Source organism: Plectrocnemia conspersa, unplaced genomic scaffold, assembly GCF_051122295.1.
Source record: "Plectrocnemia conspersa isolate PC_06_02 unplaced genomic scaffold, ASM5112229v1 ptg000008l, whole genome shotgun sequence".
Taxonomy (NCBI): Eukaryota; Metazoa; Arthropoda; class Insecta; order Trichoptera; family Polycentropodidae; genus Plectrocnemia; species Plectrocnemia conspersa.
The window spans coordinates 5,064,907-5,090,744 of NW_028277172.1; the positions used below are offsets into that span (position 1 = coordinate 5,064,907).

The window sequence follows — 25,838 nt, forward strand, 5'->3', positions numbered from 1 at the left end:
TTCCGCTGTTACTTAAAATTCCATATACCGAGATAAAAACATATTAACAAATCTCAAATTAAAACAGCATTGTTGAGTACTGAGATTCGTAATGAAAAGTAACTTTTAGAACCCTCTTGATAGATAGCCCACCTAGCAAACTTCAGCATCCATTGAATCCCTCAAAACCCAATTAATACCCCATCATCAACCAAAAGTTGGCATTAACAAGGACTTTACTACTTTATCCCAATTACAGCGGCACTCTCATCACGCTCCAATGGGAGTAATTTTATTACCCGACACGCCCGCTATATAATTCCAGCTCTTGTAATTGTGCGGATGGAGCCTTTGAAAATTGCATTAACACACATACTGCCAGGTGACAGTGAACGCATTAGCCGTTATTGCCCGGCTGTGATGCAATTGAATTTGAGCGCATTAATGCGCAAAACTGTCGGGGAAGACTTCAATTAAACCCAGACGGATCGCATCGAACGGAAGGGATTGTTTTCTATGGATTTCTATGGAGCGCTATTTGCAGTTGCGAGAGTGGAATGAGACGGGAAAAGGGGAGAGCTGAATAAACTCTGGAGGCGAGATTAAACTCGCTCTGTGACTTTAATATTACTTTTTTATTTTTTGTAACTTTTATTTTATTTATTTTCAAATATATTCTCTGAATAGCAGCAAGATAATTTAATGATAACAATAGCGATTTAAAACAATATTTTAATGTAAAAATACAAGCTGATTTCAGATGACATTTTTTTTAATAAATAATTATTTCACATTTATGACAGTATCATATCTTTTAAATATTAACAAAGAGCTTATAAAAAATAAGTGAAAGTTTTCTTTACTAAATATAAATACCCATGTAAAAATATAGTGTAATAATATTTTTTTAAATATTCATTAACTGCTATTTAAAATTCACCGAATAATTTATGTCACGTGAAAATAACATCATTGTATTTCATAAAAATAGATCTATCAACGTAAAATTAAATTATTATATTAGTTTCATATATATTGCCAATATCCTAATTAAACAAATACTTATTATTCATATATAAATGGATTGTAAATAAATAAATAAATAATAATAATAAAAAGTTTTATATATGACATGAAGATATAAGTGAGCAAAAAACTATACTATATATGTACATACGTACTTATTTGTTCTTGCTGTAGCACTGTATCAAAGTCGTCTCGAAGATCGGGTTGAAGTCTTGAGATTTTGGTGACTGCTTAGCTGGACCAGATCGATGTGAAAAGCGACTTCTTTCTTGAAAAAATCAAAATAAATCTTACTCCAAAAATATGTCAAAATAAATATAAATAAAATAAAATTCGAATGTCTCCCAAGGTCAAAATGGTACCAACTGAATAAATTAATTTGACATAACGAATACTTACAAATAAGTATTAACCACCACACTTGTCATTCTGAAAATCAGTGACATATACCTATATATAACTAATTATTATGTATTATAGCTTATAATCAATAGATATTACTTTGCCGTTGACAATGTTTTCTTTAATAATAGCGCATTTTTAAAAATAAAAATGCAAGTCTGCTGCAGTGACTCGAACCAGCGGCCTCTGAGTTACCAGACTAGACATTATGGACTACTGTATTCCGACCTTATTTAATAATTTATTGTTGTAAATATACCACTGTGACATAACAGACGTCAACCCAGACTCTAATAGCGTGTATAACAATACTTTGGACCAGCGGTACCAACCTTTCGGAACTCACGAACCACCAAACTCAAAATGTTGTATCCTGCGGACCACAACCATGATTTTTTCCTAAAAGTAACATTCTAAATATGAAATGGTACTTGTTTTTCCGTGAGGGAGACTTAGTGCTCGCCCATTTATTGCTGCCACGACCAGTAATATTAGACGATCTGGCTATGTAATTAGATTAACCTGTTTTTTTACTGGACTTTTATGACCTATGCGATAGTTTTTTAGAACAGATTGCAATATTTTGGCAGTTGCATCGTTTATACTGGATATCGGTCTGAGCCTTTAATTAACGCGCAATCTAATGAGGCGAACATTTAAATTAAAAGAAAGTCGAATCAGAATATAATAAAACATTTTAATAAACAAATTTCAAGTATATTCAAATTACCCCGCGGACCACCACAATTCTCTCACGTCCATGTCTGACAATTGTCCGATTTATATATTTATTAATATCGAAAATTATATGAAAACATTGCAGAGTATAAAAATAATAATTATTATATGAAAATAATATCTATAAAATAACAATCTGAATTACCTAACATTATACTCCTACTTTATGTATGGGACATGTGCAATTTATTGCATTCCTTTCGGGTAGTTAAAGCGCAATAAAACATCCAGATGTTTGAAGCCATTTCCAAAGTTCTAAAGCAACTTTGTGAAACTGTAATTCTCAAAATATATGTATATATAAAATAATATCCTACAATTAAAAAAGGTTATATAACGATTATATATACATATATAAAATAATATTAACTGTAATTAATGACGAATTGTCATTCAGTCAGTCCTCCTGCGCTTTAGATGAATAATTCTAACTTAAAGGAAGTATGCTAATAAAAAACACAATAGAAAGTTGGAAGGAAGTAGAGGTGCTGAATTATTAGGAAAAAGATTTTAAATACTGGAAAGGGTTAATTAAACACTGCCTATTATTAAAACTTATTTCCAGTGTATTAAATTATTCAATGATACATTATGAACAGAGTCTCGTTACATAGTCTCGACAATTGGCCGTAGTATTACAAGCGCACGGATATGATAACGCAACGGAAATCTTTCACGGCACAACAGCATCAGACGTGTACATCTCTCGTTTATATTGGCACCGGTTCGAAACTCAAAAACTAGAAGCCAAATTGTCAGTTATCAACAATATACTGTTTCGTCAATTTGACGAGAATTCGCACATATTACAATAATATACAAAAATGACAATAATAAACGGAAAATAAAAAACATATACACTTTCATACGCTTCTACATCGTCTTAAAAATCTTCATTTTTAAAGCATCAACTACATAACATCTACAAATTTATCGTTTATTATCATTTCAATGTATTTTTTTAATCATTTTTTTTCTTTATGGTTTAATTTATTTTATACATATATAAACCTTAGATCAACAATTTTAATTAGACGCCTACGTTAACTAACATTAATCGAAATCAAAGGTTTAAAAAAAAAATTTAAATCATAATGCGTAATTCGGCAACAGAGGCATTGTTGCTATAATGAACACAAAATATATAAAAAAAACATATTGGCAAGAGTGAATAAACCTTCCAAGTTCACAACCGTTTTATTTCAACCGCTATGACATTCAGACCTACAATTATTACAATTACAAGAACTTGAAAGGTCAATACTATTTCTTTAAAGCAATAAAAGTTTAAGATTGTCTGAACGTTTTTGCGGAATTCATTATAAATATCTATCCACAAATTTATTCAAAGGTGCTGCTAAAAAAATATCAATACCATTTAATTATTAAAAATAATACTTTGGTCACAATATTATGAAAAAATAAATAACAGACATAAATCATTCGTTGTTACGGTCAAAAATAACTCCGAGTATGAACTAATGCAATTTTTCAAACCGTGCAGATCTTCAGTCAATGTATGACAATCATAATAGTTCATCTAGTATTCTGTAAATGTCACATTTTGTTTCCAGCCAAAATGGACTAAAGATTTGCATCAAATTCAAGCCTCAACCAGTAGAAATCCCGTAACAATAGAGATAGTGCCACTGATTGTGGTGGAAGATCGTAGAATGATAAAAAATGAGAATACTAATATCTTACAAAGCAATGCAACTTTTGATTTTTTCTGTCTCATAGAAACAAAATTTCCTATTTAAAAAGTTAACCAACGCAAAGAAGCAGCCGATTAAATTTTCAAAAAAAAACAGCGGAAGCGCTACTGGAGAAAAGAAATTAAAATCGATGGATGCCATCATGGAATATAAAAATCATTATCCTACATTTTAAAATTGAGATCATCAATGACCGTAACACCAGATGATACAAATCAGCACTAGAAGCCAAAAAAAACAATACGCTTCAATCCTTACATTATTCGATAATTTTCAGTGTTTTCCATAATATACTCTCGTTTTAAAATACCTCCAATATACTTTACAACTATGAATTGATTTTTTTGGCAATTCTACCTATCTATTTAAAACAATAAAAGTGCACTCTGGATATTCATATATAAGTGTATATAAATATATATATAGACAGCAGTTTATAATACTACTCAACTTTGGTATCCAACATTGATTATTATATATTATAATAAATTAAAATCTATACAGTCGACGTTACGAAGAAAAATAAAAACTGACTTCAGTCATCGCCGTCATACAATTACAAATATTGCACATCAATAATCAAACAAAATAAGTAATAAATCAGTACAATTGTGATAGAAATATAAATAAATACACATTTTTATATAATTACAAAATAAACACATATAAAGATGTAAAGATATAGATAATTTATATAGATAGGTATAATATATTTATTATATATAATGTGTGATCAAGCCGAGATTTTCTCATCATCATGCTTTGCGTATATATATATAATTAATATTAATTTATAATCAACATATGCTAAGTTTTGTCACAACACATTAACTTTTATTTTAATTATTAGTAGCAAAATTCAATAAAATTAAAAATATATATGTATCATAAAAAAATATGCAAAATGCTATTCGAAAGTATATACGTAAGTAATAAGTTAAATGATGTGTCGTGAATATTCTTCAAGAATTATGGATAATTTTCTTTCTCAGTCATAAATAACTTCCAGTACCTGAAGGAATCAAATCAACTCAAAACTATTCGATAATTGTGACAATACACGTTTAACCCTTAACCACTTTCCGGTCACACCCGAGTTAGCTTGGAAATTTGTATTTTGTGAATTCTCATCTCAAAAATCAGAAAATTTTTCGAGAAAATTGTCACCCATTTTTGTTAAAAATTAAATTTGTACGAATGTTTTTAAATGTTTTACAACAGCTACATATTTTTATACCATTGCATAGGAAAGGGTGGGTCCATACAAGAAGTTTTTAAATAATTTTTTAAAAAGTACTGTGACCGGGAAGTATTTAATAGGCTGCATACTTCTGTGACGACAAATAAAATTAAAGTGTTAATCATAGTTATTATTTTTTTATCTGAAAATTAACTTCGATATTTATTAATTTGCATTTAATTATTTTTGGCAAAAAAAATTTAATGCATATAATTTTTGCGTCTGAAACACGTTTATTAAAAATGTACGGCCTATTAAATGTTAAGTTAGTAGAAGAAAAATGGCATTTGGAATCAAGGATTTTCATTTTATTTTAATTCTTGTGAAACTATTGAGGTAAAACAATTCACAAATATCACAAGTATATTCCACCACGTCTAAAAAAAATGAGAAAAAGAAGCAACTTCTATTTAAAATTGGCAATGAAAAAATTAGTACACATCTTAATAGTTTTGAAATATGCAAGAACTATATTCTACCTATTTGGTAAATGGATAGTATCAGTAAAACCATACATAAAAGTATCACAAAGAAGAGCAGAATTTTATAAGAAGAAAACAAATAGAACTAAAAAATATTAAATCTTATTAAAAAAATAAATGCAATATTTTTACAATGCCACCAATAAAAGAACTATAGAAAATTAAATAAAAACTGTACCTAAGCAGAAGTCCATAAAAGTACATAGAATCCTGAAAAAGAAAATTCTCGATAATTCTTGGTTAGGATAATATTCCTCTAAGATTGTTCTTGAGAAATTTACGACACTAAATAGATCTAAGTTATTTGTAATAGATACATATATACGAGTACAACAAACTACAGGGTGGAAGAAAAGTACACGAAGGCTGCTGCGCAACTACGACGACGCTAAACTAAAAGTACAAAATGTAACATTAAACATACATATATTTTTTTTAGTAAATAGAAAAACACCCTGTGTTATTTATACATTACGAAAGATTACTCATAAATCTCGTGGGATTATCAAGTTGTATGTAAGGTAGCAATAAAAAATAATATAAGTGGGTGGGGTAGATATAAATAGATAAAATTACAATTATGTATATTTAATTAAAAAATGCATTTAGAGAGATATCGGTGGGTTTTCCTTAAATGTATTAAATAAATTAATAAAAATAATACTATAAAAATAATAATTGTGTACAAAAAAAACACAAATGCAAGATCTTTATAGCAAATATTTCGACAATGCAAATAATCTATTATTATTTTTTTAATTGTCAATGTTATTAACGTAACAACAATGACATGCCAACTGCAATATAACAAAGTAATTAGGGATCAAAAACAATAATTAAGAAATATATAGTGATAATTTAAAAACACAAGCGAAGAGTCCATCTAACAATATCTTAGATCAATTGCATTTGAAAATATTTGTAGTCAAAATAAAATTATATACACACATATACAATAAAAAAAATCACAAAATGCATTAATACACAATACACAGTAATATACTGTAATGTTAAAAATAAAATAAAAACCCAAACATGCAAATCTGACATCGTTCCAATCTGATATGTCGGTGAAACTTACATATACGTAAAAAAAACAGTTTCGCCGATTCTCGCCTAAAAAGTAGTAACGAGACGAAAGCGATAATAATTACACATGAGTATGAGACAGTATACAATTTAAAAAAAAATAATACACGCTAATTAAATTGGCATAATTGTAGCTCGAATGGTATACTAGGAGTAGACGATTAATTACGATCAATATCATAAAAATTTCAAACATCATGTACGACACAAAACGTGCATGCGTAGATATACGGAGTCAGAAAGTTAATAAAACTTTCTTTAATACGTGTATATAATCTTTAAACGTTATTAATTATTAATATCGACAATGGTTCAATTTAAGCATGTTATTTTATTTTATATTTATATAAATTAAATAAATGAGAATTTGAGGTTATGTCCGATACGAGGCGGTGGCTCACGAATCAATCGATTTCACGATACATATTAAAAATACACAGCGACAGGAGTCCCTTTCTTGCCGAGAAGACACTTTTGAATATCAACGAGTGTCGTGTTAGCGCTAAAACGTGAATCTACCCTGAAGATTAATTACACACTTCCCTTAATATATTTATATTTTTATATAATAATGAACGATCCACTAGTGACCGCCATTTTATATATTTATATTCATATAATATAAATATAAAACCCTGAGAAACAAGTCTCTCATAAATTTTCCATCATAACAAGAACAATAAAATCCTAAAAACTGGTGAATTGCAATAATACGCTACCATTTGACAACCGATCAATATACATATTTATAATATACGTGTATTTTAATACATATAGTAAAATCAATCTAGATCATATTAATTCCTAAGTAATTATATATCTGTATGTATATATTATATACATACAAAGTCAGACAAGTAAGTTTTGAGGCTCTGATTTAATCGGTAACGTCATTAGTATTGTAATAATAATAATAAAAAATGGCTCAAAACCAATTTGTCCGACTGAAAGGAGACTGTTCATTAAGTGGAATTGATATATAATTTCACTTCTTCTTCAGAGACACATACATAGGATCCTTTTTAGTCGTTTTGTCGTCGATCGTGTTCGTTATAATGTTGTTGTCGATAGTCACCGATTTCTTTCGCTCTTTGTTGGCGTTGTTGGGGTTGTTCGAGTTCCTGAACGAAGAATTGAGCAGCAGGGGGAGTGTTTTGCGGTCCTGGCCGCCCTTATTCACTGTGGCGTACACGGGCGGCAGCATTTTGTTTGAGTCTGTCGTCGGTATAATAAAGTTGTTGGGCAGCTGGCTGTTAGGCGAGAGCTTCAGATGGATGCCGCCGCCGCTGGTTAAATTCTGGTAATTGTTGCGTTGCTTAACGCAAAATTCTTCGTCTCATGTTTGCAAAGCGGTGTTGATCTCTCGATGAATGGTTGTCTGAAACGATACAATTACAATAAATCAGTAAAAAATATTAAAATGCTTACAGAACATAGCCTTTTCAAGATCATATGATGATCTATAATAGAAAAGCAAAATGATATAAATCTCCCAACATACTATTAAATATAATATCTCTCCTCTGAGAAGAACTAAAAATTGTCTATGTGAAGCAACTTTTCTTCAAACAAAAATCAATTCAAACCTACCCTACTCTAAAATATATTTTTTTATTAAATAAAATGAGCATAATAATTTTATTTATTAAATCTGTTATTTTAAAAAGTGTCCATTTTATGAATAAGTTAAAATAATTTAGCCTTTTTTTAAAAATTGTCTACATGGCAGAAACATTAAACACAACAAAGTAAGTATTTTTAATATTAACTTTATATTTGTTTAATGTGTACTTATTATTACTATCGTAAATATGAATATTAAAATATAAAATACTAATAATCATACGGTAACAAAAGATTAAACTTGGAAGATCCGTCAATTTTTAAGCATGATAAAAAAAAATTAACACTTAATCTGCGGACTATGGAATTTTTCGTGTTTTAAGTCTATGCATTAACAGTTTTGAAAAAATTAAAATATTATTGGTAACATATAAAGAAGCATTTATACCAAAAAAATTCAATAAAAAAATAATATGAGTGTCTCAGTTTATTTTCTAAACAGATCCCTTGCTGGCATATTATTTGTACATCCTGTGCCATTCCCCTACACGGAGGTACCTGCTCTGAATATCATTTAGTGGTGAAACATTAAGAACCATATGCATGTCCTCGTAAAACACTTTTTCCTTAGCAGTGTGTAAAAAATTATAACAAAAATATAAGTTTGGTTTTATAAAACAGCGATGTGATTGTTAACATTTTCTGTGCCTTAATCGTGGTAATGCGCTCTATGTCTGAGTGCATGAGGCCACCCATACAAAATGAGCGTATTAACACACCTCACTTTGTATTAATTTTACTAGCTAGTATCAAAGGTTTGGTGTGATGTAAAATGTTTCAACATATAATGACATCTCTTAAACTATAAACAAAAATTGGACGGAACAAATTTCAAATATTATCGATATTAAAGAGATCTAAATCAGCGCTTTGTTTGAAGTTCAATAAGAGTCGCTATTCATGGTTGTGCCCTGCGGGCTCTTTTTATCACTAACGAGAATAATTAATTCAATTGTAGCTCCCTTTTGGTGTGTTAGACGTTATTTTATATTTCGCAATTTTTTTTACATTTTATTATGGTATTATTTTTTATAAGCTATGTAACAACCCTGGTTTAATGTATTTATATAGATATTTTTTAATTTTTTAAATATTTTTTGTACTATATTTTAAATTTTTATGTAAAAAAATAAATTAGACAACATTGGCTTAATATTTTTGCTAAAACTAATGTGACAACCCTGACATTATGTTTTTTATTCGTCTGCAATTAATGTATTACATATATACCCACATTCATGAAAATATGAAAATGTTTTTTTTTAATTTTTATTTTCTAATACATATGTGACAAACCTAACTTTTTTTTATACATCTGTATTAAATTAACTTATAATTTTTTTATATATATTTTTTATGTTACAATGTAGCAACCCTAGCTTAAAACGGAAAAATCTAGTACTTTTTTGATTAAATGACACATTATATATTTATTTTATACAAGATCAAAATACACCATTGATACATTATCAAAAAAAAATAGTTACAATAGGTTTTATTTTTGTTAGAAAATTCCCGGCCTGTAGAGCACGGCAGTACTAATAGTTTGCGGCGTTTAAAAGGTAAGCAGATCATTACATCGCGGATTTTATAGTAAATAATGAATAAAATTGAAAAATAATAATTTAAATCCATCGTAAATTAAAACGCTAGAAATATTTTAGTAAAACACTATTAAAAATGATATATGCAAGCAATACACCAAATAAAGTTTGAAAACCACAGAAAAACTAATTTATTTAACCACTTAAAGGCGAACAACTCGGTGGTGAGTCACTTGTTAATTAATTTTTTAAAACAAGTTAACTAAATATTTACATTTTTTTAATTATTAAAGATTATTGTACTAGCTTCATTTATTAGTAAACCAAGTATTTTATATTAATTTTTAAAAGGAGATACTGACACATGAAAAGTAATAACAGGCGACTCACTAAAAGTCGCTAACATTAAAAGGGTTAAATAAATTAAATTATGAAGTATACACACCTAAAAATAATTGTGATATTATATTATTTAATCTATCATAGAATATTAAAACTAGATTAGAATTAGTCACATATTTTTAAATAATTTAAGCTTCAAACAACGAATGAAGTATATTTGCGTTCTCTGGCATTTGTGCAAGAAATCAAATAACACATAAACGAATTTTCCCAGCGTTAAAGAGTTAATACAAAAATAAAAACCGCATAACAACCAAATTTTCACGGAGTCATGAATATATATCTAATACCTGCAACTTGATAACATGACGAAAATCTAAAAAAATGTGTTCTTACCAATTCATGCAACTGCTGAGCTAGCTGATTATTCAATGTAAGCAAAACTTGCTTTTGTCCGTCCTGGGCGTTCAACGCCAACTCTAATTGATTCTGAGCCATTTTGAGCTGCTGCTGCAACTCGGCGTTCTCTTTCTGAATAGCCTGAAACGACATTAAAAATGATCAACCCTCAAATCACCACGACTCAATAAATGTAAATATATTAATAATTACTTGTGTTTCGGGATGCTTCTTGCCGTGGGCCAACTCGTCATTCTTGGTCTGGACTTCCACCTCGAGATCCTCCACCCGATGTCTGAGCACCGCAATCTCTTTCCTAAGCTCGTCGGCGATCTCACCTCCGCCTAAATTCAAAGCTACATTTCAACGACCATGCCGCTTAAGGTTACCGCACGTCATTTCACATTATAATTTTCAACCTTTCGAATTCTCCAAGTCTTGGTGGTAGCGCGCTTTGACGCGAGCGTTCTCCTCCTTGTAGCTATGCAGCTGCCGTTTCCACTCATCCACGTTGGCCGTGGACTCCTGGAGAGCGCTGGTTAACCTTAGATTGTTGCTCTTCAGAGTGGCCAGCTCGATCTCCCACTTCTTGGCGTTGGCGGAGCTGCAAAACAAGGAAATTGCTCTTAATCTCGATCAATTGAAAAGAAAGTGTTGCAACGGCAATGTAATCAAGTATATTTGATGAGCGTTCATGGGTAATAAAGTAATTCGCAAACGTTGCGAAGAAAATCGAGGAAAATCGCAACTGGCGAGATGAAACAGATCGTGAATTAATAAAGGGGTTCAGAATGAGTTGTGTAACGTTATGTGTGCATAACCGTTTGGAAATTATTGTAATTTATCGTTATTATTTTTACGCTGTATGTACAATCTCTCAATTAGCAACGTCCATTAATTTAACATGTCAAAAACGAGAACGGAATGCAGTAAGTTGTAATTATTGTTTTTTCAAATAATAGAGTTTCAACACCGATTTTTATTCAGAACGATAAAGATCTTACTTGAAAGTTTGATACAATTATTGTTGCACATAAATAATTACAACTATGTGAATTGCTTCCCATTAGTTTGGTTGTAACAGTTTATCTTATATGTATGTTATTTCTGAATTAATATATGGTGGTAACTATTGAGATTATGAAGCGCTCAATAGATATCAATTAATTTTAAGTACATAGTAATTAATTTTCAGGTACTTACAATATTACAAATTAGAAATAAATAAACAATTATCTATAGTTATTATGGCAATATAAATTGTTACATACACATCAATGAGTTATATAAATTTATTACCATATTTTTAATAATTCACAGCATTGTGTATAAAAACGAGTAATTATTTTCGAAATGATCTCATGAATATTCACTAATAATTGTAATTCAATAAAAGAGGATGTGATACTGATATTTGGCTCTTCTGGCTCAAAATTTTTCAATCCCCTGGCCTTACATAATTAGAACATATCGTGTCATAAAAAATAATACCAGTATAGGGGCAAAAATCAAAAAAAAATACAGGAAAAAATCTTTTTTTTTTCAAATCTGTACATTTTATTTGTTGTAAACGATATCTCGATGGATTACAATTACGAAAACGACGATGCCCATATTGTTTAAAAGCAGAAGCGGAAAATAAAATGAATCTTATTGTAGAGGATTAACCCCTTCCTCAAATTTAAAATTTGTATATATTTTGTGAATTCTCATCTCAAAAAATTATCATAGACTTTTTTGTTAAAAATTTAATTTATACGAATATTTCTAAATGTTTGACAATGGCTGTATATTTTTTACCACAGCATAGGTAAGGGTAGGTCCGTGCAAGAAGTTCACGAGACATTTTTAAAAAAGTATTGTGACCGAGAAGTGGTTAACCTAAATCATGTTATCGGCGTAAGATATTAAAGTAGAATAATATCATGCAGCATTTACGTATTTTTTAAATTTAATTAATAATTTTTTTTTTTACGAATTAAACAACAAGTTAAAAATAATATAAGTAATTTTTATTTATGTGATCTGTAAAGTAAAGTGTTTAACTATTGCTGAAGGGATACTGAAGATTTCACAGCAAATAAATAGCAATGTAGAGTACCTTAGTAGAGAAAATGTTACATTATTGACGGCAGAAGGGGTCTTAAAATATCAATTTTGAGCTAAGCTCGAAATATCAAAGGGTAATTAAAGAGAAATTAAATAATCGATAAAAACAGACATTGATGTCATTAATTAAATATTTCAGAAATTAAAAAAAGAACGACTTCTTTAGTTATTATTTAAAAGCAAATATATGTAAAATGGGTAAAAGAATTATTCGTAGATTAAGGACCTGCGCGACTCCGTTGAATTATTAGAATCCATAGAATCTTGAATTGAAAATAGATCATTGGCTCAACAATTAGATAAAGAAATTTCTTTCAGTTTTACAAAGAGTAGTGTAAGAAAACCAACATCTTACGGATTAATGGAGAAACAATTGAAAATATTTTAATAGCGACGGGCAAGAGAACAAATAATTTACAATGTCTATTTGAAGCCTTGTTTTCGAATAAATCAACATCAACACAAAACGAGAGGAATTTTTCCACGGTCGAAATTTTTTTAACAAAAAAAAAGAACGAGAATTCTACTTTAGATGGCATGTGTTTTTTAAAGGGTTATTTTAAGAATAATATGTAAGAATGTTCACAATAATAATTCATACGTATATTATTAATAAATTAGAAATGTTTTACCACTCTTCTAGTTGTTTTATATTTCAATTACATACTATTGTAATATAATAATATTTAAATGCATCGAAAAAATAACGAGAAAACGAAAACAGTAAATATATTTAATATATACGTACATATAAAAATATCTGCAATACTTTACTGTTTTACATACATTGTTTATTCTCATTTCTCGAGAAATAAAAATTATCGAAAAATCAGAATACCTAGTTCTGACCAATTTCTCACTCGCTTGCACCTAATTTGACCAACAATAATGCACAAACAATTCGTTTATGGAACAATTAGTTTATATTTTACTCATTTAAATTATTGTCTTCAAACAATAATTGTCAGAGTATTTAATGCTTTGGTTTTACTAATCAATAAACCATGAAACATGCGAGCGATACTCGGATTATTTTTTCGTTTTTTATTACCAATAAATTAAAATAATAATGTCAATACCGGTAATACCGGTATTGAAAATCACGATATAATTTCAATCCCTAATCTCAAGCTGTGGATGCGTAATATATTTGTAATATTATAATTTAGACAAATTCACATAAAAACTAACAATATTATTTATCTTTCTCTTAATTCCGATCCTCTATATAGAGCACCATTTTGAATCACCGAAGAATATAAATGTTTACAAAAATTTCTTTGTTCATAAATGTAGAGTATTATTTTACTCAAACATGCATAATGGTAATGGACCTGGACAAAGGAATGCGGTGCATCATGCGACTGTTTTTTTTAATCATCATACGCAGATAGCCTGAGTATATATTTATTAGACAAAAACAAATAGTCTGTTTCCGGCCTGAATCATCGCATTAGCTAGACAATGAAGAACTGGAGGGGTGAAAGACTTCCCCTATTTATAAAATGGTATATAAGCTCGAACACGGCGTACTGAATTAATTTCAGTCAGAACTTTACATTCTCATCACTTCGTTTCCAACTTGGAATTAACGCGACTTCAGCGTAACTAGCACCAGGCGAAACTATGGCGAATTTACCGAGATGGCCCTTAGAAGCCTGATAAAAGCAACCGCTTTCACCTCGACCGTCAAATGTCGTCCAAGCAAACAAGTACATATAATCCCCTAGAGTGCAACTCAATCTTCGCTACGATTTGGGGATTGCAACGACACATTAAATATATGGGAGATTTTTTGATGTAATTTCACTAAAATAAAATTTTATGAAAAAGGAAAAAAATATTGGTGGGCGTAAAAACAACGTGCAACTCTATGATGATTAAAATGAATTAATTTAAATATTTAAATACTGCTTGATGTTAGTGCTACTACATTAGCAGTAAAGAGTTTTTATAAAAAATAAAATGGAGACACAAATGAGCGTAAATATGTTTTTTTTTTATTTCTTTATGACTTATTTTCGCACCTATTTTATTTCTACTTTCTTCTACTGACTGTGTAGAAATGTATATAAAAGCAATAAATTAATCATTCAACGAGTTTCGACCGATTTCAAAACAACTCTTCACGCATATGATTAAAAGAGTTGTCTTGAGATGCAAATTTATGCCGTAAAATTCAGTGCCGCGTGAAAAAACAGTGGACTTTTCAATCAATTTCCAAGAAAACACATTTCCCATGAATCACACGTTTCACACTCGCCGGTCACTGGCGTGTCACGAACAACTGACAATGCTTGGCCGCGTGCCACCAAGTTCAAGGCACTGACTGCATGCCATCTTCGATAACATTGTCGAGCGTGAAAGGGGGTGCCTTGACACACACGCTACGCTTTCGTTGCACTTGAACCGGCAGGCGACGACGATGGATCGGAGTAAAAAACGCAACCGGTACGAGAGCAAAAAATGCAACCGGTACACGGGCGCAAAAAGCGCGACGGTCACATAATCGCATTCCGAGATGGCGAGGCAAAAAGCAGAAAAACGGACGCCCCTTAACATGACGAATGACTATTAATTTGATTGACTAGCGCGAAAGAACATGTAACGCACCGTTATGAAGTACATACACTTGTCCAACATGTGGGGCCACCTTTATGTGACGTCACGTCGGAGTTCACACGCAAGCGAATTTACGATTACAATGCTCTGTTTCGAGATTGGACAATAACCGCAAACGAGGAGTTATTTATACATTCGTTGGATTCTGCCACGTGCCGAAAAAGCTCGCGTGACAATTCGCCATCCCTGTTATATTATTTTTATCCGTCAATTTTCTATTCAACCAAAGCCGTAGTTACGGCTAGAGAAAATAAAGTATAATGATATCTGAGATTTACTTAATATAGAAAATAAAATTTCGTGAATTTCAACAAATGGAGGTTCTAAAATAATTTATTTCAAAGCTCGTTAGGTGTTTAAAATTATGAGGCAATTAAACGCATTGGTCTAGTCACTGTCAAGGTCTGGCTATTAAATGGTGATGCAGCATTAAGAGTGCCTTAATACTTATAGTTTTCAATTATTCGTAGTTTTGAACTATTCGAATATTGAACAAAAATTGAATGAAGTGTTATATACTCTGATTTATAATATATGTATTCCTAATATTACATAATTCAATAAGATTGAGACGCAATTGCTATGCTGCGACGTAATTTGTTAATCGTCCAAAATCGAGTTATATGAACGTTTGTTTATAGTGAAGCAATTAGAGCAATTTTGTATCATGAAAACAGTACTGTACTTGTACCCTTTGTCACAGGGAAATTATTTAATTAAAAAAGAATTATTGGTTTATAACAATTATACTAGTAATCATTATCTTTATAATCGTTAAAATTTTCAAAATTTTAAAAATATACATAACACTTCACAAAAATTTGCGACGCACACCTGTTTTTGAGATAAGCGTTAAACGATAATAAAATGTGGGCCTTTTCAACACTTTCGTTCAACAAAGGAATTCTGTGAAATTCTGTCATAGTATATACCGCAGATAAACATTCTATTCGCAAATGTTTTTCAAATGCGTAAAAGCATTTTTTTGTTGGGAAAAAGTGTCTCTTTGTCACGCATTACGCGTAAAGAACCACGGATTTTTGAGCGGCACTAGCCACTCGAGTATATTGAGAAAGAACTACATTAGGACGACTCAAGCATACAAATTGTTTCATTCTTAAATTTCATTCGAGATAGTATAAATAATATTTTACGAATATTCGAGCAATTATTCGAATATTCATATAATTGAAAATCTTGCAACTATATGAATATTCGAAAATCAAACTTTTGTAGTATTATATTATAATGCCCGTTACTTTATGTGTGAGCGAGCCAAAGAGAGGCTATCTCACCACACGCGTCTGATTCTTACGTACGTATTGCAAAAAAATGCATGAGTATTTTCTAGTCCCCAAACTACACGCACCCAAATAGCACGTCCCCAATTTATCGTGTTATTGGGGGGTCTACTGTAAATGTATATAATTAGTATTTTTGTAAAAATATCTATATTATTTAAATAAACGATTTCTGACATAAAATTAAGAAAAAATTCTTTGTAAGATAATAAAATAACTATTTTTATTATTTTATTAACTAACAATAGATTATAAATGATAGATGAACATAAAAACAAAAGCACAGGAGTCGATTTAACCCCCTAATGCAGTATTCAAATTGCTTTGACATAAAATAGTCAAAATTGTATTCTCAATAAATTAAATTAATTTTTTTTTCAGCTCAAGTGGATAACTTCGATTTAAACAAATATATTTTGGGGTAATAACTGAAAAATCAATAGCTAGTTATCGCATGTCAATGTCAAATTATTAAGTGGTGTAATTCAATAATTTCATTATATTTAGTTGAGTCTACCCCTAATATTCAAACGTAGTTGAATAAAACAATAGAAAAAATGGTTACGTCGATCGCGTTGAGGTCACCAATTCGGCTTTTCATCACTTTGAGTGGCTTTTTCCGACTCGGCCGATTTTTTTCAAGACGCAGACGGACGACCTTCCACCAATCAATCCGACCACTTTTACTCGCGTTCCGCACAAGAAATCTTTTACCCACGATCGATAAAATCGAACGACGCATTTTCCGACACAAGCACGTTTTCTTGACTGGCGAAAACGTATTGCCGTCCATCATCAGCGCCCACGGCTCGTTTGAGACGTGCGTGAGCGTTGTTAATGAGGTGTGTAACGAGCCGTCGTCGCCTGTTGCTTCGGGACGAATCCGAAAACACCGCCAGATAGGCATTATAGTAACATGATCATCTGCTCCCCCGTCCCCGAAGTTAAGACTTCCGCAACACGGTTCGTTGCGCCCGAATCGATCGATTGCACAAGTCGAAATTGCTCATGTGGGCTAATTGCAAAGGAAGAGCATTATCATCTCGACGGACTGGTGAAATCGACCAATCGAGACGCAAACTGTTGCAAAATTGCCAACTATGCGCGCGTGCCGATTTACCATATTACGTATGCCCAGAGGCGAGATCTAATTTCCGCATAAGTGTACAACAGTATCCTTACAATAGTGATGTCACTCGTTCCATTTCAATCGAAATATATTAAATAAAAGTGGAAAAGCCGAGGGTTTGATTCATTCGAAAAAGTAAGAATACTTTGCTACGCGCTCATAATTTCGAACCACACACTCGTAAAGAGACAACTAGAGTTATTATATTGTATATATCCCTAGACAATTTAAATGGGCTAAATATAACAAAATTTAAAGAGAACCATAATATTAAGATATAATTTAATTCAAATCATAAATATGTTGTTTCATATTTACATGCGAATTATAGACACAATATTTATTTGAAATTTGACCATTTGCCTTTATACATAATAGTCATTTAAACATTTCAAACACATATTAGGTTATTCCATAAGTCTTAAATGAGTTGGAAATTAAAACGTGCAATACTTTTACTAAATTATATATTCTCCAAGGGTTAATCATTTTTTATATCTGATTCGAAAAATAATGTATTTTTGACGTTTGGAACAATGTCTAAGAAATACGGTAGATTAGAAAGGAATTCCCAAGAAAAACCATTGATTTTTTGGTGTAAAATTACCCTTCTTTAATACAAGACCACTGCTTGTAGAAAACATCTCGCCATTCATCGTCTGTCGCAATATGTAATATAATCTAATAAAATTCTCACTAGTTTCTACCTGCGTTTTACTGGCTGCGAAGTCACACCACCCCACAGGGTTAGAATCTATAAAGAGCATTCCGTATTGTAGTTGCTGCAACACATTGCTGACAATAAATCCCACACTAACAGCAACTAAATATATTTTTTCGGCACCATAAATAATTAAAATAAAACCTAAATTAAAATAAATAATATTGACACCTTTTTTCAAACTGTATTTTTAGATTATTCATAACTTTACGAATATATTTACATATTACAACTTTCACATAGTTGAAAAATACGTTGAGTTTCGAATTTCAAAACTCAACGAAGAACAAACCAATACTATATGATCCTCATGCATCCCTCACTGCAAATGACCAATCACAGGGCAAAATAATAAGCTCGTTTTTTTTGGGTCAGGATTTTAATACGGTTATTGTCAGAATTTATATTACATCGGTCAAAATATAAGCAGCCAGAATAAATATTAGATGGTCAGAATTTATATCAAACGGTAAGAACTTTTTTGACAGAAGATCACAATCATTTTTCAGTCAGTATTTATTAAGAATAGCCAGTATTTATATTATATGATCTGTATTTTAACCTCAAGGTCAGTTTTATGTTGACAGATGATCAACTTAACAATGCGTTTTAGGGCTAACTAGGTTGGTCGGGCTCGCAATATTGTCAGATGTCAATACAGCAAGCAAAGTGTGCTCTCCGCCACCACTCTGTCGTTATTCCCGCTTCGTTCGTAATTTGAATACATTCGCGTCCTACATACAATTAATAGATTCGTTGAGAGCTAATCATGGGGGGGGGGGGGTACACTGTTCTGACCAATGCTCGCTCGCATCAAACCTGTGCAATAGTATAGGTGCGAGCGAGATATTTTACAGTATATTTCTAAAATAAATAATTTATTGCCTAATTATATTCATAGATGTTAAAACATATTTTTTAAATAACATGATCGTATTATATTTTAATTCAACCTAAAATTTTATTCTAACCGTATGCTATTTTTATTTTAACCATTTCATATTTATTCTGATCCTGAATAATATAATTATTACCATTTATTATTTTAATTCTGAACGTGCTATATTTTTATTTTGGCCTTATGCTGAATAATATTATTATGACCGAGATTTGATTTTTATTCTGACCCAAAGTTGATTTAAATTCTGAATATTTAATTTGTTGCCAAAATTTGATATTATCTTGCACTGACTCATAACAAGATTATACATCTAAAGTGTATTGAATTACGAATACAATAAAAAATAAAATAGTTATTCAAACGTTATTTCTGAACTAAAACATAAGTTACAATATTAATTGTTAATTTATTTACTCAAAATTTTAATTAATACTTTTAATTACATTCACTCTAGATAATATCTTATAATTTATATTAACAATAAATAGTGCGCCAGCTTGGTGCATGATTAAAAGAGCGTGTAATGTCTGTAATATATGTTTTGGAAAGCGAAATAAATTTGTGAATAGTGTAATTGTAAAAATAAATAATGGTTGATAATATGCTAACAATAACATGCGAATTAAATGATTAGAAATGTGAAAAAATACGCTTACAAATTATAAATATATATTGCGTGCAACAGTACCATTTTTTTATAATTATAGCTAACGTATTTGTCACCTCTTTGTTGTAATCATTCTAGAACAAGATCTCACTTTAATTACGGTCGTACCATCAAATTATAAAACATCATCAAGCTTATTTTTTAAACAAACGGTGCTAAAATCTAAGCATCCCAAAATTCAACACAATTTGGCTCAACGGTAATATTATAGAAAGTCCGCATAAAGACGACAATCAACCAGATGACAATAACCAACATTCGCATGTGCAGTTAGCACAAGTAGTGTAATACATAACACCCAAATTATTCCAATTACTCCAACGCGCGATATAAAATTTCTCCTCTCGGACAATAATAATTATATTGTATCTCCACGCTTCTAATAATCGATACCGTTTAAATCGAATTTCAACACATGCGCCAAACTGCAGACTTTGGAAAGTGTATCTCTCCACAACAACATGCGTATTTGCATACTCTTGTTTTTTTGTGTATTTTAGAAGCGCGTGGGCGCTCAAATGGTTAAAATTTCACGCGTACAGCTGAAAGAATCGATTTTCGTTACGCAACGAACGTTTTCTACCGACCGACACCGGCGAAGCTGTCGATATAATTCGATTTCCTATTCGAAAATTCGCAATAGTACATACACACATACACACGCGAGATGGCGAGAGATTTTTATCGTATACGTTTACTCTCGAATTATTGTTATGTAAAAATTAAGCGGACGAGATGAGCGCTTGAGCATGAACGAATGGAAAGAAGGCAAGAAAATAATATACACAGAAAACCTAGAAATTAAAAATGAAAAAATATAAGAAGCCTTTGTTGAAAGTTTTTTTAATACTCGATTCGGTGAAACATCAAGAAATTTGGCTTCGTTTCTCTTTGCAAATAATGTCAATCGTTACTATCTGCCATATTTTACTTGGCTTAAATACTCTCTCTGATCTTAGCAGCTGTATCAATAACTGCAACTTATTATGTCGTCAAGAAACGGAAACAAGAACTGCGGCTATTTACAACTAAATAAACGCGTAATGATTTCCTACATCATAATTTTCATAGAAGAGTGTTTCTAAAACCGCAAAAGTTTAAATCGTTCCACATTTATTTTTTTAATAGCAGATATTTGCGCATTTATCTAATAAATAAATAGTATAAGCATAAGAGTATCGTGTGCATATTTAACTGATACAATCGAAATGCACACGCGCACGAACACAATAATTATATTTATTTAATAGTAGATACAGCTAAGTGTTTTATGATAATATTCACAATTAGAGGCCATGGTATAATCAACAAATATATATTGGAAAACAATATAATAGTTTGATAAATATTTTTTTATTACGGGTGTTTCTTTGATGTATTAAGAAACAGACAGATTCGTGTAAAATAATAAATATGTTATTAATGATTTTAATGTCTGTTTTCTTCCATATATGTGAACATATAAATATTACTATTACATTGTCTAATTTAATAAAATAAAAAATATGAAATAATTGTTAATTAAGCCAATTTTTTTTTGAAAGTGGTATAAGTCCATTTATGGAAAAAATAAGTTGATAGTAGTTTTAAAGATTGAAATATGAATAACTTTGTTATTATCTATTATCAAAATTAATTTACTTTTCATACTTGTTTATTTATATTTTTTATTAAAGAACTGCAATTATGTATTAATAAACTCGATTACTAATTTACTTACATATCTTCATTTCGATTATTATTTTTTTCATTAAAAAATACATTTTAGAAAATCCAACTTCAATTAAAATATAAATTTAAAATTGCTATTGTTCATATATTTCATAATTTACTATTATTGAAAGTGTTATAATTCCGTTTGAAGCTAAAAAATCGTTTATTTTTTTCAACATGTTCATTAAATATTATTGCATAACAAAATTTAACAAATTTATAAACCCGAATTGATTAACGTTTGCCAATATTTATAAGTTGCTTCAAACGTAATGAATAAATGGACTTACGCCATTTTACATTGAAATAAAAATACATATAGATTTTTATATCATATAAAGCTCTTTCTTTAGTAAAATTTTATCATCGGATTATTCACTTATTATGTGGAGTCAGACATTTTGACTTCTGAAAGGTTTATTACTACATATAAAATAACTAAATATCCTACCGAAATAAAATTACTCCAATTCATCATTAATGTTTCATATGGAAATCGCTAAGCTTTAATCTAATCCCGTGTCAAACGAATGACTATCACCAGTGATTCGTACCATTGTAGAAAAAATACATTATAAAAAGAATAACATTATTTATATTAATATTATATAAATCTATATATAGGCAAATCATTTTGTAATACTACATATATTTGATTTCAGTAAAAATATATAACAAACTGTTTATTTAATTTTTTTAAATAGATCCTACGTAATTACCCAGTAAAAAGAGTAAATTGAATAAATTGTTTTACAAATCGCCGCGAGATTTGAAAACCATAAACATTAACACATAACGGTCCGTGCACGCGTTTTCGCGTTCATGCGTTTTCAACGGTTAAAAATAATATAACTTAAGCTTGTAAAAATATCGTGCGAACATAATAAATATTAAAACTTTTATATATATATATATACAATAATTAACAATATATACAATTTTAATCATTTAAGTAGCGTGAAAAAATGACACTTTTTGTCAGAAAATATTGTATCATTGTATATTTTTTTATGAAATAAAAGCAAAAATATTGCATATAATTTTGTTATTTTAATCAAAAATATATTTTTCTTTAGCATTTCCATAATTATTGTTTACTTAGTCATTGTCACAGGTAAAGCAGAGATCAGAGATCAGAGATCGGAGACTAGACTCGCTTCGACACACCTTCTGCATTTTAAGAGGCAATAATAATTACTACCACTGCAAGGACTACTCCATATATTATACAACCTGTCGTCTGTATATTAGTTTAAATAATAACTTGTCAAATAAAAATGTGATGATATGATCAAACATATATTCTAGCGTCATAGCATAAAAACCCAAAAAGTTAATCTATCAAATAATTAATAATTAAAATTTACCGGTAAATTTAACCATTGATTCGTCTACTTCTGTAAAAATAATATATTAAAACACGTTATCGATGGTTTTATCTAGCAAGTAAATTAATTAAATAAATTAATTCTGAGAGCACGACTTAACATTATAATTATAATATCTTAGTAGTAACTTTCACAACCACCCCGAGGGCAAATCCTGGTATTTATTCTTAGTTAGAATAATTAATTAAAACATAACAGAAAACCGCCCACATACCTTCTACAGCAAAGACCCAAAAAAATAAAGAAACAACAAGGAGAGCCCATAAATTACACTCTAGCTAAGCGCACTGACGCCATTTCCCAGGTCTTCCTCCATTTCCCGAGCGCACTAAATCTCAGATTTCTCATCGCCGACATGTGGATTTTACCGCTGACAAACAAGCTCGCCGAGCTAGACCGATAAACCACGCATCTAACGTGACCACATAGTACATATTAATAATAATAAAAATCGACTAGTTTTTGAAAAATCGTAGACAGAACATATTGTGACACACAGAAAGATACACGCATCATAAAGGCATGACACCTGATAGAACTTCATCGAAATCCAATACCTCTATATTTCTGTATACGAGCCAATAATCTGACATATTAACATACATAAACGAAACACATGTTAAGGGTCAAGGTAAAGGTATGCGTCAAAAAAAGACGCAGTTGCGGCAACGATAAATATCATACATTAGAATGCAGGCTAGTAATCGTATGACGCAGTTGCGTAGCGATAGAATAAAAAATATTAATTCCAGGTTTTCTACGAGCTATTCATGACTATGGATTGAGAGTCTTATTCAAATATCTATTTTGCTCTCATAACATTTGTCGCTTTTTTCGTTTTCACTGCTCCGAATGCGAGAAGCTTAAGTGAGTTACAATTAATTATTATTGTTTATCGTTTAAGATATTACCAATAGTCAATTAATCACTTTAAATGAAAGTAAAAAAAAGTATCGAAAATACACAAAAAATATCGTGATGATATTCGTTTTAATATGATTGTTCTCAAACAGATACAGAGGGTTCAAAAATAAGACACAACTCTAAATAACCGCCAAAAATGATAATGATATCACTACAAGGTCAGAACGGTTTAAGTTAACATCCTTAAATCACCGTGCGATACAACAGTGTGATTACTAGGTGCACGCTTATATATTATAGTAGTGCATAGCGATGTGCTTTGGTGGTGGTGAAAGGAAAATTATTATCGTCGTCGGACAAAAGTAAGCGCGGCGCATTCTCGCGTTCCGGCAAGCCATGAAAACGCCCATCAAACCGTGACGAAGACGATGATAAGGGTTATATGGGCGGCCGAGATATCTGACTAATCTCGCGGATTACTCCGACAGTAGTTATGCTCCGGAAATTCCCGGAAACACGCGATGGGAATCGAGATTGTTACTGAGCAACCAGCGCTTTAATGGTTTCACCGCCGACGATGAACGCGCGCTGCCTCACCATTTCCTCGTCGTCCTTATTAGAACATTAGCAACAAATCGTTCACTAGAAATTGTTTGTATTTTTGCTGCATATTACGTAAATTACATTTGATTAGATCATTCCATAAATTATGCACCTTTTTTCATGCGCTGATGATAGCGAGATTACTATTGCGTATGTATTGCGCGTGCGCATATTTAATGCATACTTGAGCGAACACTTATTTATTATCAGTTGCATAGAAAGTTTTGATCGGTATTAAAAATGTATGTAAGGGTTAAGAATGGAAAACACGAGGGAGTGTAACCAATGGACAAGGCAGGAAAATTACTGTTCCGAAGACTACAATTACTGTTCCGAAGATTAAAATCAATGGGAGTTTCAACCACCTGCACAATTAATTTAGAGTTCATTCTAACGACCATTTCAAACTAAGTAATGGAATAGAGAGCTGTGGAATAAACAATTGCGTTAATAGTTATAAATATTTCACAACCATAAGTACCGAAAAACTACTCTTTTATGTGAAAATGATACACAATAGACAATTCGGTCTATCCTGCCCAAAAGGACTATTGTTATTTTTACCCCATTGTTAACGATCGCCGAAGAGGTCATCTGAGTCTTACTTTTAAGGCATAAACATATTTTGTGTGCCTAAGAAGCGATGCAATTGGCCGCCAACATCCTCATCTGCGATTTAACAGAACTGTTTTTAACCAGCAATATAAAAAACGTGACACTTGATCACAGAGACGCTCTAGAGACTCAACCTCAACACATCAGCGGATCGCAATCGACGATAATTCGACTCCAGCGCCTGATAACAGTAGCAATATTTCTATATATTATATATGTGGTAATTGATGTATGCCTATAAAAACAAATTGTTAGCAGCTTTTCCGACGTCTATTTTGGCTGCAGTCACACGGCTTTGGCCTTAAAATATCTATAGCAGATAATTTATTTAGCATAAACAAACAAATTTAAAATATTGATAAATTGGCAGAGCAACTTCAATTCATATTACCATCAATTGAAAAGGGCTTCAAATGAGGACATGAATTTAATATATTTATAAACTTCCTTTCTTACGCTATATAAAAATTTGATTTTTAAAACGGACCAGAGATTGAGTGGAAAATAATGATAATTAAAAACACACATCACTGTAGTTAATGAGATTTATTTTTATATAATCAAATGACATTCTAGTTACGGAAAACACCACAGGAGCGCTACCATCTACTCTGATCAATGCGCGA

At 30.7% G+C, this 25,838-nt stretch overlaps 1 protein-coding gene across 2 annotated transcripts in view; it reads right to left on the reverse strand.

The window, feature by feature from the left end:
- Positions 1–2,690: 2,690 nt before the first annotated feature.
- homer (protein) overlaps positions 2,691–25,838 on the reverse strand; it is a 36,909-nt gene continuing 13,761 nt past the window's right edge. For both annotated transcript variants that reach the window (XM_088191087.1, XM_088191086.1), the window contains 5 exons: positions 10,999–11,183; positions 10,793–10,923; positions 10,577–10,720; positions 7,682–8,049; positions 2,691–2,885 (listed from right to left, as the gene is read on the reverse strand). In XM_088191087.1, the coding sequence (XP_088047213.1) occupies positions 8,008–8,049; positions 10,577–10,720; positions 10,793–10,923; positions 10,999–11,183 (502 nt within the window). In that variant the 3' untranslated portion in view covers positions 2,691–2,885; positions 7,682–8,007. The remainder of the gene's footprint in view (positions 2,886–7,681; positions 8,050–10,576; positions 10,721–10,792; positions 10,924–10,998; positions 11,184–25,838) is intronic.